At 30.9% G+C, this 15872-nt stretch overlaps 1 protein-coding gene across 1 annotated transcript; it reads right to left on the bottom strand.

Annotated features, from left to right (window-relative positions):
• Positions 1 to 3088: 3088 nt before the first annotated feature.
• On the bottom strand, positions 3089 to 9510 carry LOC108488299 (putative receptor-like protein kinase At3g47110). Its single transcript, XM_017792585.1, has 3 exons — positions 8634 to 9510; positions 4026 to 5882; positions 3089 to 3480 (listed from the first exon to the last, which is right to left on the bottom strand). Exons 1-3 carry the CDS (start codon positions 9508 to 9510, stop codon positions 3089 to 3091), a joined length of 3126 nt encoding a protein of 1041 aa, XP_017648074.1.
• Between the last annotated feature and the right edge of the window lie 6362 nt (positions 9511 to 15872).

Genomic DNA, 15872 nt, shown 5'->3' with positions numbered 1-15872 from the left:
GTTTTGAACTCTTAGCCTCACACACATTAACACAACACTTAACCACTAAACCAAATTAACTCACTTAACATAATTTTACAATCTTAACTTAAAAATCAGAATGTAATCACTCTAAGTTTTACTAACACAATTTCTTCTAACTTGATTTTTGGGATCGGCTTGTCTTGTTGGAACACCACATACACCATTTGAATTTTGTTTCTATTTCAAATCATTGAAGAGCTTATAACATTAAAATCTTATGTGACCTGCAACACCATAATAATGACAAATTGGCACTCTTTCTTCCTCTATACTTGTTCCTGTGTTGGAATTGTTAAGATTTGTGCTATGTAGTGATTGAATAAGAAAATATTGACTCACTAATAAACTAAGGTTTAATGATCTATCGTAATTTGATATGTTAAATTAGGCTCTCTCGAAAACTTGATGATTTTGAACAAATTTACAAGTTTTTTCAATTTTTTTGTTGATTGTTAGTTATTGGTGTTAATGATAATTTTCTTTTGTTTTATTCTTTTTTAAGCCCAAATTGGCCAAACCTTGAAAATAGCATCAACTATTGTGGGTGTCGTGACACTGATGCATATGTGTCGTGACATTTACCCTTCATCACCCCAAGGGAGAAAAACCTCAACAAAAACCAACTTTGAGTAGTTAGCCAAGGATGTCGCGACACTAGGTGTGTTATGTTGGAGTAATCAAGGTCACGACTCCAAACTTATAGAACCCAGTGACATTGTCGAGGGTGTCGCAATACCAACTAGTATGTGTTGCGACATCAAGAACCCCCAAGCCAAGATTATGCCTATTTCTGAGGATGTTGCAACACCAAAGCTTGGGTGTCGCGGCATTAAAATCTAACGGGATGAAAGATACTACATGGGCAATTTTGTGTCTAAAATCAACTCAATTCAACTTATTCCTTCCAAGGGCATTTTTGTTAAATGTCAGGGTTGTAAAATCAGTTGTATTAAAGGCATCCTTATGCTAAACAAAAAAAAAAGAGCATCGTTTATCATCTATTTGGGTCTTCTCTTTTATTCCCTTCACCGTTTTTAGTCTTTTAGGTTTTTTTTTCTCGGCTTAGTTAGTTAGTAGTTATTAGTTTCTTCATTTTTCCTATAATTTTAACTTCCTTACAATTAAATACAAAACTTTCTCTTATTATTTTGATTTCTCTTTATAGTATCCAATAGATTTTATTTTGATTTCTCTTTAAAGTATCCAATAGATTTTCTCCTTATTAGCTTTCAAAAGTGTAAAAACCATCTTTGGTTGTGGTTCACATCACCTTTCTTGCTACTATAATCTTCAACAAAGACTCCTTCAAGAGTTATTAAGAACTTCTCAACTTTTTCCTTTTTTTTATGTTTTCTTTGATGAATCATCTAAGCATGAACTTGGCTGATGTTTGTATGTTGATGATAAATATGCACTAAATCTTATGGTGGTTGGTTGATTGAAATGTTGCATGGTTAGTTTTTGGGTTAGGAACTAAATCGTAAAAATTGGATTAAATCGAATAGACTTCAAAATCTAGAATTGACACCTCTAAGTGAACATTTAGAGAGGTGAGACCGAGAGGAGAACCTATAGCGAACCAATTTAATTATCCCAATTTAGCTTAGTGAGGTCGAGATATAATCAGGACTAAATCGTCTAACTGGGTAAAATATTGACCGAAAGATAAATTTTGACTAATTAGCAGTTTGGGCAATTTATACCCCTAATCCAAGAATGAACTAGAAACATGGATATCAATTGACTACTTTAGCTTAGTGAATTGATATTTGTACACTTTTTTCTGTTATTCAATTTAGTCCACCTAGGTTTAGTTCAGTGTAATTAACATTTGATAACGATTTTTCATAATATAATGTTCAGTGATTAGCTAGTTGGATTTCTTAATTGCATGTGTTATTAGAGTTAGTCACCTTATCGCCTAATCTCTCTTGGGTTCGATCCTTGGAATGCTCTTTAAGTGTTCCATTTTAACACAACACTTACAAATATTACAACTGGCATGTCACACTTACAGACAAGTCACTTTAATTTTGATATTTTATGCTAAATCTTTGGTCAGCATTGGTACGCCGTGGCATGGCCAAGTTGTTGGCACCATTACTGAGGAAATGTGTGTGTGTGATGAGTTGATGTGTGTGATTGTCACATGCTTTCCTAAGAAGATAATTGGTGAAAGCTAGGTTTATCCTTAAGACCCTTTACTTGTTTTGTATTTATTTTTGAGTTTGTTTGAATTATTCCTTTATTTATTAGTGTTTCTCGTGGTTGCAGCTCTTAGTGTTATTTTTTTTGTCTTTTTTCTCAAGGAAGAAAGGAAAATAAAAAGACGGAGAACTAGACTACAACAAAAACATGATTTCATGCGTGGACAAGAAAAATATGTATTCTTCTTCCATCTAGACTTGAAACAAGATTTTAAGCTAACTCAAAAGCGTTCAGTAACATAACAAACAAAAATATTTAAAGAAGATAATCCAACATCTACCATAAAGATGAAAAATGAATAACAGGAGTCAAATGATGAAAAAGCTTTTCTCATAAAAGATGGACAAAAGGAGACAAACAATGAAACAATTATTCTCATAGAAGACGATGAGTATGTATCAAATAATGTCAAAACAAAAAGAAGATATAGAAGATGATGTTGATCTACCTTTAAGAAGCTTATCAAAAAAAAAAAAAAAGAAAGATCGAAGTAGAAAAATAATAAGTTTCAATTCTATGCGTATTTCTATATTTTAATAACCTTTTGGATGATATATTTTATCATTTTTTCTAATGTACTTATGTTTGTTCAAGAGAAATATAAAAAAAAATTATTATATTTTCTAATTCTTTTAAAATAATTAAATTATATACGACCCACATGCAGCAGGTGAGCTAATACTAGTATAAGAAATCACCAACGTCTCTTATGTTTGGTTTGCAAGTAACTTTTACTAAATATGGCTCCTAATGTCTTCGCGCAAATTGAAAGATGTACAAACTTATAAGTATCCATTACAATTTACGAGCAATATTTTTTTCTTGAAAAGTCCATCATTTGTTCTAGCTGTGAACTCTATTTAACTATACGGTGATATTGGTACACTCTCTTAATTGCATGCAGTTCTTTAATGGCATCTTCAATCTTCATTCGCTCAAACGGAACTTCAACCGAGCATGCAACACCAACGTTAATGAAAGCAACGAAACATTTCCATATAATGTCATCGCCATCAACCTTCATGTTCTGACTCTTGTTGGGATTATTAATTTGTTTGAGCAATCGAAAATCTACAATTTCCTTCAACTGTTGTAATGACATTAATGCCATCTTACAGAAATTATGGAGACCTGAGCCATTGTTAAATAAGTCATCCGTTGGCGTCTTTCCGGTAATCATCTCCAACAGAAGAATTCCATAGCTGTAAATATCGCCTTCGCGAGATGTTGGACCGCCCATGCCATATTCTGCAACATTTAAGTACATTAAGAAAGAACGTATATGATTAATAAATTTGTTAAGGGGTCAACTCCTTGGGAGTGTTTCGATTGGTAAATCTACAAGATTCAAGGGAGTAGTGTTAGTATACGGCATGCAATAATTATGCAATAATTATGGAGCTCATTTGGATATGTAGGGACTCAAACTACCATAATTAAGATATATAGGTTACTTACCCGCAACCATGGTACCACTAGAGTTATGTACCATGGTTGCAAGTAAGTGGCATGAATGTCTCAGGTTGGTAGTTCGAGTCTCAGCATATCCAGGTGAGCTCTATAATTGTTATACACTCTATACTAACGCTTCTCCAATAAATTTATAATTATTATACATCCTATATTAACGTTTCTCCAATAAATCTTGTAGATTAACCAATGAAGGTAATCTCAGTTCTGTGAGCTAAGCTCTTTGATTTAGTTGACTACCTGACGAATGACACTTGAAAAATTTCTCTTGAAAGAGGTGACTTCCCTCAATCAAAATACTATATGAAGATATGAAATGTTACCTGGAGCGACATAACCAATTGTTCCCTGTACGAGTGAGGAAGTTGCTTGCACGAAACCCAGTTTGCCTGTGGCATCGGAAAGAATCTTTGCTATTCCGAAATCACTAACATGTGCAACCATGTCATTATTGAGCAGAATATTAGCCGGTTTTAAATCACGATGAATGATCATTGATTCACAATGGTGATGAAGGTGATCCAACGCATTCCCCACATCTATAGCAACGTCCAACATCTGGCCAAAGTTCAAATGACGTGGAGAGTCACATTTCAGCCACTTATCTAAGCTTCCGTTGGCCATGAATTCCAAAACTATAGCCTTGAAATGATTGCCTTTGAAGTCAACGCTTGAGCAAGAAGTTATCACCTTGACAAGATTCCGATGTCGGATTTTCCTCAAAGCTTCGCATTCCACTTCGAAACTCTTGCTGGCCTCAACGTTTTGAAGGTTCAATACTTTGACAACAATGGGGTTTTTGTGTTGATAGAGGATTCCTTTATAAACAGTGCCAAAAGCGCCTTCACCGAGTAAGTTGGGCGCTGAGAAGCCATTGGTGGCTTCAAGAAGTTCCTGATAAGAGACTCGCGAGCAGCCAACAGACAACAATGGCGTCGCAGGGCGATTGATTAGTTCCCTTCTTGAGCGTTTTCTCCAGCCAAAGACAACGATAACTGCAACCAAAATCGAGACAATCAAGATGCTAAGAATCATAATAAGAAGGGCTTGGGTTGACAAAGCACTTCCTTTGTTCTTTGCTTCTTGATTTTCAGAGCATCTTGGAAGCTGTATTTCAGGGATTCCCCCACAAAGATTTTGGTTCCCAATAATTGAGAACTGACTGGTATTTTTGAAAACCCCTTCCTGTGGAACTTCACCCTCTAGTCGGCTGAAAGAAAGGTTTAAACTCACCAAAAATGGAAGCTTTTGCAGTTCACTTGGTATTGTGTTTGACAAATTGTTTGCAGAGAGATCCAAGCTTTCAGTTGCTCTCAACAAGCCAAAAGATAGAGGGATGCTACCATTAAAGTGGTTTCCCTGCATATGTAGAAATCTCAATCCAGAAATCTCACCAATTTGGCTTGGAATTCCACCAATGAAATTGTTGTTATTAACGTATAATTCCACAAGATCCTTGGAGTTGACGATATCAGATGGAAATACACCAGTGAAAGAGTTGTGGGACAAATTCAAAGTAATCAACTTTTCAAAAGAACCAATCAGCTGATTTGATAGATCACCATGGAGTTCATTTCCTGAAATATAAAGCTTAGACATATCTTTGCAATTCTTGAGTGTCAATGGAACCCTTCCTTCAAAATTGTTACCATTCAAATCAAGAAGAGACAGTTGAGAAAGATTGCCAATGGAAGATGGAATTGGGCCAGATAAGTGATTCATAGAGAGGTTAAATGTTACAAGGTTTTGAAGCCTTCCAATGGAACTAGGAATCTTTCCGGTTAATAAGTTGCCCCCTAAATCAATCTGAGTGAGTTTAACAAGATTCCCACTTCCTTGAATGTTTCCAGAAATCTGATTCTCTCCCATAAAAAGCACTTCAATCTGGGTCGATAAATTCGTTATAGAATCTGGTAAAACCCCACCGAATCTATTATTATGGATTGCCAAAACCTTCAGTCCACTGCAGTCCAAAACCTTCAGTCCACTGCAGTTGGTTAAAGAAGAAACGAAATCCAAATCCCCATCTTTCCCACTTCCAAGATGATTATAATCAATGGCTAAGAGTGTAAGATTCTGAAGCTTTCCCAGATTCTCAGGAACCGGTCCACAGAAACCATTTGAGTTTATATCAAGCTGATCCAAGATCGAGATATTAGCCAACGATCTTGGAATTTTCCCTGTGAATTGATTGTCAAACCATTTTCAAATCGAGTTTTGAAAAATGGGAACTGTTTTTAAAAAACGAAAACGGGAGTCGCCACCAATCTGTTTAGGTGTGATTAAATCACCTTTAAAACATTTTATTCTAAAATAATTAGTTTTGGTCCACGAAATAAAAGAACGGGTTCGGGAGTCGGTTACGTATGAGGAAGGATTAGCACCCTCGTAACGCCCAAAAAATTGGTACCTAATTGATTATCCAATGTCTTTAATGACGAAAATTTAAAAAAGAAAAAAAAATTTAAGATGTAGTCTCCTTTAAAATATTTTAACTCTGAAAATTGGGATTCACTCGCGTCAAAATATTGACATTAAGTTAACCCTTTTTTGAAATTCCTATCTCGAAACAGCAAAACGTTATATCCAATAAGTTAGGACATATTGCTTTGAAATTCCAAGATACTGACTTGCATTTAGAAAACCTTTAAAAAACTTAAAAGGGTGCTTAATTATTCGAATTCAACGAGAAAAGTGGCAACCCAATAAGTTAGGGCACTACTTTCTCGAAATTTCCAAACATCAAGCATCGCCTCATTTGCAAAAAAAAATCTTATCTTGAGGTAATAAGATGTCATATCTAGTGAGTTAGGACACAACACCTCAAATATCAGAGAGTAAGTATTTTATTTAACACTCGTATTATGATTTAAAAGAATATGCCGTTATTTAGGTTAAGCGTGAGAGAAAAAAATCGAAATCCGATAAGTTAGGGCACGATTGTCTCGGATTACCAAATCTGAAATATTTACTTGATGAAAGAATCACTATCGGGTTGGATAAAACTTAAATTAAGTAATGAAACGAGATAATAAAGAATGCATAACAAATTAAAATTGATAACTATAACAGGATAAACATAAACACAAATATGAATACTAACGATAAATACGAAGGTAAGATAAATGGGTCGAATAAATAATAAGAAAGAGAAATAATGAATAAGCTAAATGTTTGAAATTATTTTAAAAAAAACTATAAATAGAATAGATGATGAAATAATAATAAAAGTAATGATATATAAATAAAATAAATATGCTAAAAAATATACAGTTATCAAATTAGTTAATATAAAATAATAACGTATAAGTAAATACAAAATAAAGGAAAATATAATAACAATAATAGAAAAATACAACAATAATAATAGTAAAAGATATAATAACCTAATAATATAATAGTAATAGTAACAATATGACGATAATAGTAAAAATAATATATTAAATAATAGTAATAAAAGTAGTGCTAATAATAATAATAATAATAATAATAATAATAATAATCTATTAAGTTATAATGAAAATAATGATAATGATGATATATTAGATAATAATAGTAAAATAATAAGTAACAATGATAAATTATAATAATAGTGATGAGAATAACAAGTGATGATAATAAGTAACAATAATAGTAATAATATATTAGTAATACATAATAGAGTAGTAAAAAAAATATAGTAGTTATAGTAATAATAATATAAACAGTAGCATATATACGTATGAAAAATAATTATAGTAAAATATAATAATAGTAATAATAATAATGGAATGAAGGTAATAATAATATTAAAGTAAAGTAAACAAAAATAATACTATATATCAATATATATATACATATAATGCAAATACACACTACCATATTATTATAATAATAATAATAATAATAATAATAATAATATAGAAATACAAAGAGCAAATAAAAATATTAAATTTAAAAAACAATATTATATATAAAAGTATATACATACATATATGTACATAAAATATACACTAATATATAATAATAATAATAATAATAATATTAAAATGCGAGAAAGTAAATATGATATAATAGTAATATTAAAATGACGTAATAAAAATAATACTTATATATAGAAATGTACATACGTACATATATAATAAACATACATTAATTAATAGTAAAAACAATAGAAGTGCTAATAATACTAGCATTAGAATGAAATAAGAGATAAATGCAAACATAATAATGTAAATAAGGTAAACAGAAACAATAAAAAAATAATGAGAAGGACATAATCGAATCTGAGAGTAATATTTTGGGGCAAATCCGTAATAAATAAAAGAAGAGGGGATTAATTCGCACGTAAATAACCGGAAAGGACTAAAACGGACAATAGCCCTTTGACCCAAAACGCGCAGCTTTGATTCTATCCATTATTTCTTACTACGATTGGAGTGAATATAATGAAACCCTTTGAACCTTTTTGATTGCTATTGATATACTGATTTTTTGTTCTTGAATCTCAAAAAAAAGAAAAATCCCCTCTTGAATCTCAAAAAAAAAAAATCTCTTCTTGAATCTCAAAAAAAAAATCTCTTTTCTTCAAAATACAATAGATTCCTCTCTCCAATCTCCTCTCTCTCTTGTTACAATGAACATAGGGCTCTCTTATAGCCCAAAATCCAAAGAAAAAAAATAAAAGAATTTCATTTTCTATTGTTTTTCTTTGTTGCCCTTTTTTTGTCTTCTTTTGCAGGTATGGAGTGGTGGAGAAGTGCTATTTGCACTTATCTGCAACTAAAGTAGTGGGATTAGGTGATTTAGGGTTTCTTTTTCTTTTCTTTTTTTTTTGTTTTTTGTTTTGGGTATTGGGCTAATTGGGCTAGGGTTAGGTATTAAGTTTAGGTTTAGTATTTATTTGTTTGGTTTATTGGGCCCGGGCAAAATTTGGGCCATACATTGATTACCTCCAATATAAAGTATCCCAAGTTTTGGAAACAAAAAGCCTATCTCAGGTGCAATCTCCCCTGATAATTGATTTGAACCCATGTCAATATAGGTCAAAGATGAAAGATTGTAAATCGAAGAAGGAATAGTTCCAGACAGGTTATTCCTACTGAAAACAAGCACTTTCAAGTTGGATAATCTGCTCAAATCATTGGGTATATTTCCCTCCAATTGATTACGTGAGAGGCCCAGAAAATCCAACGATGAAAGATTCGCCAAAGATGACGGAATTCCCCCGCTTAAATAATTAGCAGCAAGGGTGAGAATGGTGAGATTCTTCATATGATAATCTCCACTGCCGAAAGGAATTTTCCCTGTAATTCTATTGAGGATTAAGTTTATATTCTGAATGCTTGAGCAGTTGTTGAGCTCTATAGGGATGTTTCCATGTAGATCATTGTTACTTAGATCAAGCAAACGAAGCTGCTTTAAATACCCAAATTCCCTGGGGATAGTTCCTTGCAAACTGTTATCGGATAAGTTGACCAATCTAAGGGCACTTAGGTTTCCGATTGAGGGAGATATGGTGCCGGCAGCGGCTACTTTGAGTCTGACGAGTTGCAATCCGATGACCCTCTGGCGATTCCGATCACATCGTATACCATACCAGTAGCAAAAATGGAGTGAAGCGTTCCATGAAAGCAGAGGACCAGGAGAATTGGCACCAACAAGATGTTGTTTCAAAGCAAGCAAAGCTAACCTGTCGGTTTCATTCCCTTCAATGGCGGAAGCAAGTCTGATGGACGTTGATAGGAAGGTGACTGTGAGTACAGCAATGGAAACCACGAACTTAATCTGATTAATAATACATTGGTTTTTCAAGAGAAATTTCTCCATAACTAATGCAATTTTTTTTCTCTTTTTTTTTTTTCAAATGAATAAGATTCTGGGAGAAAGATATAACTATGGGTGAGGAGTAAAACTTTTGGCAATGATGGGAAGGGAGAACTGATATGAGCAACAAAAGAAATTAAACAGTCCAGCCGTTTACTCATTAATCGAAAATAAAAAAGTCCTTGCACAAATATGTTTTTTAACGAGTTGATCAGACGCGGCCATAATATTTAAGTGGAGTTTAGGTTGTTACACTCCCATTTTTAGATTTTAAAATTTTAGATGTAATTGTTTATACTATTAATTTTTTTTTGCTAAATTTAAATTTATTACAATCATTTTTAATTATATAGTTACCAAATGAGAAATTTTATTATTTTAAAATGTCACACCAATAAATTTAATAAAAAATTAGTATGTGTTATGAGTTAGACTTAAATTTTAATTTTAAAATATAAAAAGTAGAGAGACTAAATATTTAAAAGTAAAAGTAGATGAACTAAATTCTAAATTTTTAAAAATTCAAGGACATGTGACATATTTTAACCTATTTTATATAAAAACTAAAATTATTTTTATGAACTATGAGATTTTATTTCAAAACATCAAAGCTTTCATTAATTGAAAAAGGTCTGTTACATAACTCTTTTTTTTTTTTTGAATTACAAAAAGAGGGTAAAATCTTAACAATAATTCAACTAGCACAACTCGAATTTAGGTTTTACCCAGAGCGGTGAACACCTTGACCATCAAGCCAACACAAGCCCCATAACTTCGGGAGAAGGGGTGCCTCCTCACAAAGGGGGTCGCAGTGACTAGGCTCGGGCGACTATTTACCAAAAACACAGGTCTTTGCAAAGTCGTAAGACTATGTATGGGGGCTAACGCCTGCCAGTGCCGGAAGGTCAAGGAAGTTGGTGACCTGATGACAGGAGAGCCGGCGACTAAAGCCCCGATAAATGGCGGCTGTAACTATAATGGTCCTAAGTGAGCAAAATTCCTTGTCGGGTAAGTTCCAACCCGCACGAAAGGCATAACAATCTGTGCACCGTCTCGGAAAGAGGCTCAGTGAAATAGACATGTCTGTGAAGATGCGGACTACCCGCACTTGGACAGAAAGACGCTATGAAGCTTCACCATTCCCTTGGATTGGCTTTAAGCTTTTCCTGCACAGTTTAGGTGGAAGGTGAAGAAGGTCTCCTTCCAGAGGGGCCCGAGGGTTCATTACATAAATTTTTTAACTCATATGATGGGTGTGCCATGATTTAGTTATTATAGTTGTTACTATTATTACTATATTATAGTACGATGTGGGTGAAATACTAAATAATAAATGAGTCACTATTTACTTGTACACATTATTTTTCAAACAAAAATTATTGAAGACAAATATAAAAAACATTAAATAATCATGTAATTTATTTTTTAAACATTACAAGTAAACAATGGCGAAATTAACCATACTCGTAAGCACAAAACCTAATAGGTAGAACATTAATAATTGTGTTACACGAACAATAAGCATTTGTAATAAATACAACTATATTTATCTACGGAAATTGAATATGTATTAAATAGTAATCATATTCATTTATAAGTAGATAATGACACAATATCCATGAGTATTGAGATATTCCTCCCAACAAAAATTAACCTATTCCAACAATTAACTATCTCATATATATATATATATATATAAGTAATTTTTCATTATTTAAATTAAAAAACCTCAAAACTGGAATATGTACTAAATCTATATTTCTATATTAATAAATATTAGTTTAGTTAAAAATTATAATAAAAGTAAATAAAGTAGAAGTTTAATATTATTATTAACATTTTAAGAGTATTTATGTATTTTCAATTTATGTATGTTATCGATAGCCAGATTTATAAAATCATGAGAATTTATTCTAAAAAACTCAATATAATTTTGGTCAAATTTTACTACTAGTTTTTGTAATATAAGTTGTAAATTTAGCTTTTATATTTTAATATGATGAATTTTAATTTTATATTTTTGAGCTAGTCAATTTTAGTTCATGTCCTTTTCAAATGTTAAAATTTCAATCATGAATAAAATGATTGTAGTTAAATCCATTTAGTTAAATTCTACTATTAGTCATATATTATGCGTAAAATTATAGATTTGGTTTATGTTTTTCAACTTTATCGTTTCTAGTCCTTATACTTGTCAAGTTTTGAAACTTCAACTTTGATGCAAACCGCAATCATTAAATCCATTAACTAACCTTTTGTAAATAAATATGTGAAAATAGCAAGTTGACATGACATTATATTTCTGATAATATATTCGTCGCATAAAATTTTGAAAATAACAAAACTTGATTTAATAATTTTAATAGCTTCTATTTTGTTAGGATTAAAATTTTAAAATTCAAAAAATACAAAGACTAAAAATGACCAAATTAAAGTATAATGACTGAATCAATAACTTATACATAGTATAGAGACTAATTTTAAAATTTAACCTTAAAACATTCCGTTCTTCTAAAAATAAGTCAACCCTCTTTATAACAACGTTGTTTGTCTGCCTAGATTTTGCTTGTTATGGAGAGGTGGTTATTATACACTTATAAGAGCATACTATTATAGAGAGATAATCGTTGTAAGCTTACTATAGAATTTACATTGTGAATTTCTATCAACTAAAGAAAGTGAGAATAAAATCAATAAAATTAAAAGACATAACAAGTGCATGCATTATTTGCTTTTATTTTACATTCTTTCACATGATTAATTATAAAGTTCATAAATCTAACAAGTCCAATTAATCAATAAGTTATCAAATTAAATTAACTAATTCATCATGAGTTGCTAAAGTCAAGTGATCAATTTATAAGTTTATGATGTTCCAAATCATAGTAGAATATTTAATTAGGGATCTTAATAATTTATTGAATTGGTATCTTTAATTCTACTCATTGAAGATTATTTTCATTTAATAAAATATGACTAATAGATCTCTTCATATGAAATTTTAATCATTTTGTTGAAATAATATTTTAATTAAGATCATTTTCATTTAATACATGATATTTAATAAAATATGCTTATATGAAATAGTTATAGTTTTACTTAAAATTTAGACCATATGTTGTTATAGTAAACTAATTCAATAAAGAACGTACTTCATAACTTAATTGCTTATATGAAATAGTTATAATTTTACTTAAAAATTTAGACTATGTAACACCCCAAATCCGGCCTAGAAGTCATGATCAGATATTAAGGAATTATGTTAACTTGTTTGAAAGCTTTTGCTTCAATCAAACTAAAAACGCGTTTCGAAAATATAAAATTTGGCAGAAACTTTCACAAACATCTCGAAATACTTAATTTCAGAAAACACTTAATCCGAGTTCAAAATCGTGTTTGAAAATAAGTATTTTGATAAATCATTTCTAGTTTTAAGGAAAATACTCGTTGAAGCCGTTTGTTTATTTACAGAAAAACTCTTTAAGGGTTACTTAATTTGCAATGAAAAACTTTCAGAGTTTTAATTTTGAAAACCGAATTTTAAATTTAACTTGTGAGGTTTTACAGTATCACGTTCGCAAATATCAACATCAACAAATTAAATGAAAACCAAAACAAAGTCCAAAACAAATTGCAGTTCCCAAAAGACCAAAATAAATAATTATGAAAATCACCATTTCTTTAATTTAACTAATTAAACCATCCGAGCTCCCGTACGTTGTTCGATTCTAATTTACCGATTACTTGAAACGTCAGAAATAAAACAAAGGGGGTGAGCTATAAAGCTCAGTATATAACTAAACCTAAACAGAGATCATACATAACACAATATATAAATCAAAGTTTCACAGGGAATTTCGTGACGCACAAGCAAACAGAATTGAGAATGCATGATTATGCTAATGCGGAAGTTTTAAAAAACCAGAATGCATATTTCTTTTTTCAGAAAACTTCCTACCCATCTCTGCTACATATCAAATAGAGTTCCCCAGAACTCGTCCAACCAAATCAAACCAACAAATAATTGTGGACATTGCCACCAGAGTTGTACTTAAAATTGTCATATCAGAATATATATGGTCGAGCCACTATATTGCAGCCAAGTTTCCAGAACAGAACTGTGGATAAACCACCAGATGAGGCAGATCATTAAACTACCAAAACTTCCTCCTTATAATATCATCCCAACCCCATGCATGTGATATGACACACAGAATAGAATAAGAACAATGGCATGCTTAACATGCAATCAAATATGGCGATTTCAAAAATTTATTTCGTATTAAGAGATCAAATTAACAGAAACAAAATCATGTCATAATATCACAAAACATGAGTGTTAGTGTAATAGCCTAAATTTTCAGTGGTGTCGGAATAGTGATTCGAGATCAATAAATCTGACAAATAAGTAGAAAATATTAATAATTTAGTTAATAAAAGTTAAGTGTGAAGTTAGGAAAATTTTTGAAATAGCAAATAGTGTACTAGAAATAAAAATTTAAAAATTAGAATCAGAAATGAGATATTGAGAGTTTGAAAATTTTAAAACGAGCCATAAATATTTTTATAAATATTTATGGAGTGTTAATAAGTTAGTATTAAAGTTTCGATAAGAAATTTTAAAGTTTCGATAGTTAATTGAATAAAAAGGATTAAATTGTAACAAATGTAAAATTATGGGAAATGATTAAATAGCTTAAATGATAAAAGAAAGAGGGTTTAAAAGGCAAATAGACCCAAGGTCTATTTGGGCTGGACGGCAAGGTGCATGAAATCAGCAGGAAAATTGATGAATTAAGGGCAAAATTGGAATATTACAAAATTTACTTAATAAACTAGGACTAAAGTGGAATTATCTAGAATTCTCATTATTTTTCTGCATTCTCATCAGAAAAAACACCATAGAAGGGTTTTCTTAAGCTGGTTTTTCATATTTTTACTGCAAGTAAGTTCAATTCTTGTTTTTCTTGAAATTTTTGTGTTTTTATGACTTTTACAACTAGGTCCACTTGTTAAATTCATTAGTTTTTGATTCTATGAAAGAAATTGGAAGTTGTTATGAATATGTGTTGGAGGTATATGATGATTTAGCATGGAATTAGAGTTTTAAATTGTTTATATGCTGATTTTATTGAAAGAATTGAATAGAAAGTGAATGTTTGGGACCTAATGGTGAAAGAGTTTGAAGTTAGGGTTTTATGTGGAAATTATGAATTTAAATAATTGTGAAATAACTTATAATGTCTAGGTAAAGCATTAATTTTGAAAAATTAGTTTCATTGAGGGATTAATTGAGCAAGGACTGAATTGTATGAATTGTGAAATTTGGGGCAAAAATCGAAATCAACATTTGCACTAAAACAGTTTTGGACAGCAGCAGTAGTCTAACTTTTAAAAATCACCATAAATTTTAGAAATCGAATTAGAATATGAAAAAAATATGAAATTAAAGCTTATTGAGTCTAGTTTCTCATAGAAGAAACGGTATAAGCAACAGAATTATAGATCATGATATATAATAGATTTTGTGAGACAATGTCAGAATGATTTCGGGTTCCCCTGTTCTGACTTTGGAAAATCATCAAAAATTGGAGAAAAATTATTAGGGGCTTAAATTTATATTTTTAAAATAATTAATGAGTCTATTTTCAATAGAAACAAACATAGACATCATCCGAATTCTTTACAAAGAGATAATTAATTTTTAGTGAAAAAGGGTCGGAATTGTCAGATTGCAGAACAGGGGTGACTTTAAAGAATAAAATGTACTTTTTGGTTAAACCAAAAATTCTAAAAATTTTATGATAAGAAGATATATGAGTCTAGTTTCAGGGAAAATTAGCGGATCCTAATTTGGAGTTCTGTAGCTAAAGATAAAAATAATTTAGTGACTATGGCACTGATGGATAGCATTGGAATATACATAAGTAAATAATGAAATTATAGATAATATTACTTATAAGCGGGTTGAAGATGAAGTCAATACTGATAAGTGAATGATTTTACACTGATAGATTGAGAACCCGAAGCAAGTCGAGGAAAAGAAAAAGTAGCTGATTAGTCCCTGAACTTTCACAAATTTTGCAAATCGACCCAGGTAAGTTCATATGGTTGAGTTTAATGATTATATGTTAATTTGATGAATTATATAATGTAAAATGTATGATGAAATATATTTATTGATAAATAGAGAATAAAATAACAACACGAAAATCGAATAAATGATTAAATTGAGCGGAATGTCGGATTTGAGTACTTCTGATCAGTGACAAGTGATAAGTGGTAGTGTAATGGCCTAAATTCAAGGTTATCAGAACAGTGGTTTCGTAACCACAAATCCGATTTAAAGAGAAATTTATTTCAAT

The sequence above is a fragment of the Gossypium arboreum genome, chromosome 10, assembly GCF_025698485.1.
Source record: "Gossypium arboreum isolate Shixiya-1 chromosome 10, ASM2569848v2, whole genome shotgun sequence".
In the NCBI taxonomy this organism is placed as follows: domain Eukaryota; kingdom Viridiplantae; phylum Streptophyta; class Magnoliopsida; order Malvales; family Malvaceae; genus Gossypium; species Gossypium arboreum.
The sequence above is the reverse complement of the archived record's forward strand: the minus strand, read 5'-3'. Positions and strand labels throughout refer to the sequence as shown.

Coding starts and splice junctions, on each gene's coding strand:
- LOC108488299 (XM_017792585.1), bottom strand. CDS start 9,510: ATGGAGAAATTTCTCTTGAAAAACCAATGTATTATTAATCAGATTAAG. Junction 5,883..8,633: donor TGGGATACTTTATATTGGAG/GTAATCAATGTA, acceptor ATCAATTCACAG/GGAAAATTCCAAGATCGTTG. Junction 3,481..4,025: donor AATTGGTTATGTCGCTCCAG/GTAACATTTCAT, acceptor TAAATGTTGCAG/AATATGGCATGGGCGGTCCA.